This window comes from Perkinsus marinus (assembly GCF_000006405.1).
Source record: "Perkinsus marinus ATCC 50983 genomic scaffold scf_1104296966044, whole genome shotgun sequence".
Lineage (NCBI taxonomy): Eukaryota > Perkinsozoa > Perkinsida > Perkinsidae > Perkinsus > Perkinsus marinus.
In genome coordinates, this window is record NW_003204094.1 from 1 (window position 1) to 1,053 (window position 1,053).

The following is a 1,053-nucleotide window of genomic DNA, read 5'->3' on the forward strand; positions in this document are numbered from 1 at the left end:
CCCTCTTTGGAACTGCTGACCACCTCCGGAGCCTCGACCATCTACAGCTGGATTATCTGACAACATACCGTAAATCGAGCACTTCCTATTCTCCCCAGCATTACATCGGGCATGATACGGTCCACTGTGTGGTTGATAAGATTGGTAGCCCTTGCCACTACGAGAGTAGTCCATCGGCCGTCTGCTTCCTCCTCCCTTTCCATAATGCGACACAACCGGCTGGATCACCCGCAACTTCGCGCTCTCATCCCCAGCGCTTATCTTAGCCTCCCTCTCCCTCCTCGCCGCCTCCGTCAAGCGTATAAACGTCGACAGCGGTGCATCGATGTCATGCACAGCTTTCAGTACTCCATCCTTATCGATCATAATAGTATCCACCAGCAAAGTGTCGAGTATTTGCTCCAGACTATGAGCACCATAAAGGGAGGGGACCAGCACCCCTCGCATGACGTAAGTCTGGTAGTAGTGCTGCAGTAACGATTTGTGAATGCCCTTCATATCGGCATCCTTCGAAGTCGCATCACGCTCAAAGGCGTGACATATAAGATGAAGCTCATACCGTAAATTCATCAATTGCCAATCCACCAGCTCGAACTTGCCGAACAAAGGTGTCTTCTTAGCATCAATGTCGCACACATCCTCCGGTACCCACACGTCCACCTCGGCAGGTGCAGCCTCTACCATTTTAGCATCTGACCATGTACATGCGTGCAAAACCCCCACTACAAAATCCCCAATCGTAGCCTCCTACCCTCCGTGGCTTCCTTCTCCCCTTCGTCCTCCTCCTGTTGTTTAGCCTTCTCCTCCGTTTGTGCCTTCGCTTGCTCCTCCTTATACAGCCTCTGAGCCTTCCTCCATTCCAGCTTGGTATTCATCCACGCCTCCATCTGCTGCTTAAACCAGTCCGTCGGTCCAGTAATACTCGGCACCTTCTCCACAATCTTATGGGACTTTATCCACGACTGTAGCCTCCTATAATGCAAGCCTCACAACTACCGCTGCGCCACAAAATTCCCTACTGTGTCGCTACCGCCCTGTCGTCCCACACAAACT

At 52.0% G+C, this 1,053-nt stretch overlaps 2 protein-coding genes across 2 annotated transcripts; both read right to left on the reverse strand.

The window, feature by feature from the left end:
• Nucleotides 1-228: 228 nt before the first annotated feature.
• Pmar_PMAR005561 (hypothetical protein) lies at nucleotides 229-684 on the reverse strand (the record flags this gene model as incomplete). The annotated part of the gene is made up of 1 exon (XM_002769317.1): nucleotides 229-684. A coding segment is annotated over one exon (456 nt), but the record flags the coding sequence as incomplete, so codon positions are not given.
• A 38-nt stretch (nucleotides 685-722) lies between these two features.
• Pmar_PMAR005562 (hypothetical protein) lies at nucleotides 723-962 on the reverse strand (the record flags this gene model as incomplete). The annotated part of the gene is made up of 1 exon (XM_002769318.1): nucleotides 723-962. A coding segment is annotated over one exon (240 nt), but the record flags the coding sequence as incomplete, so codon positions are not given.
• Between the last annotated feature and the right edge of the window lie 91 nt (nucleotides 963-1,053).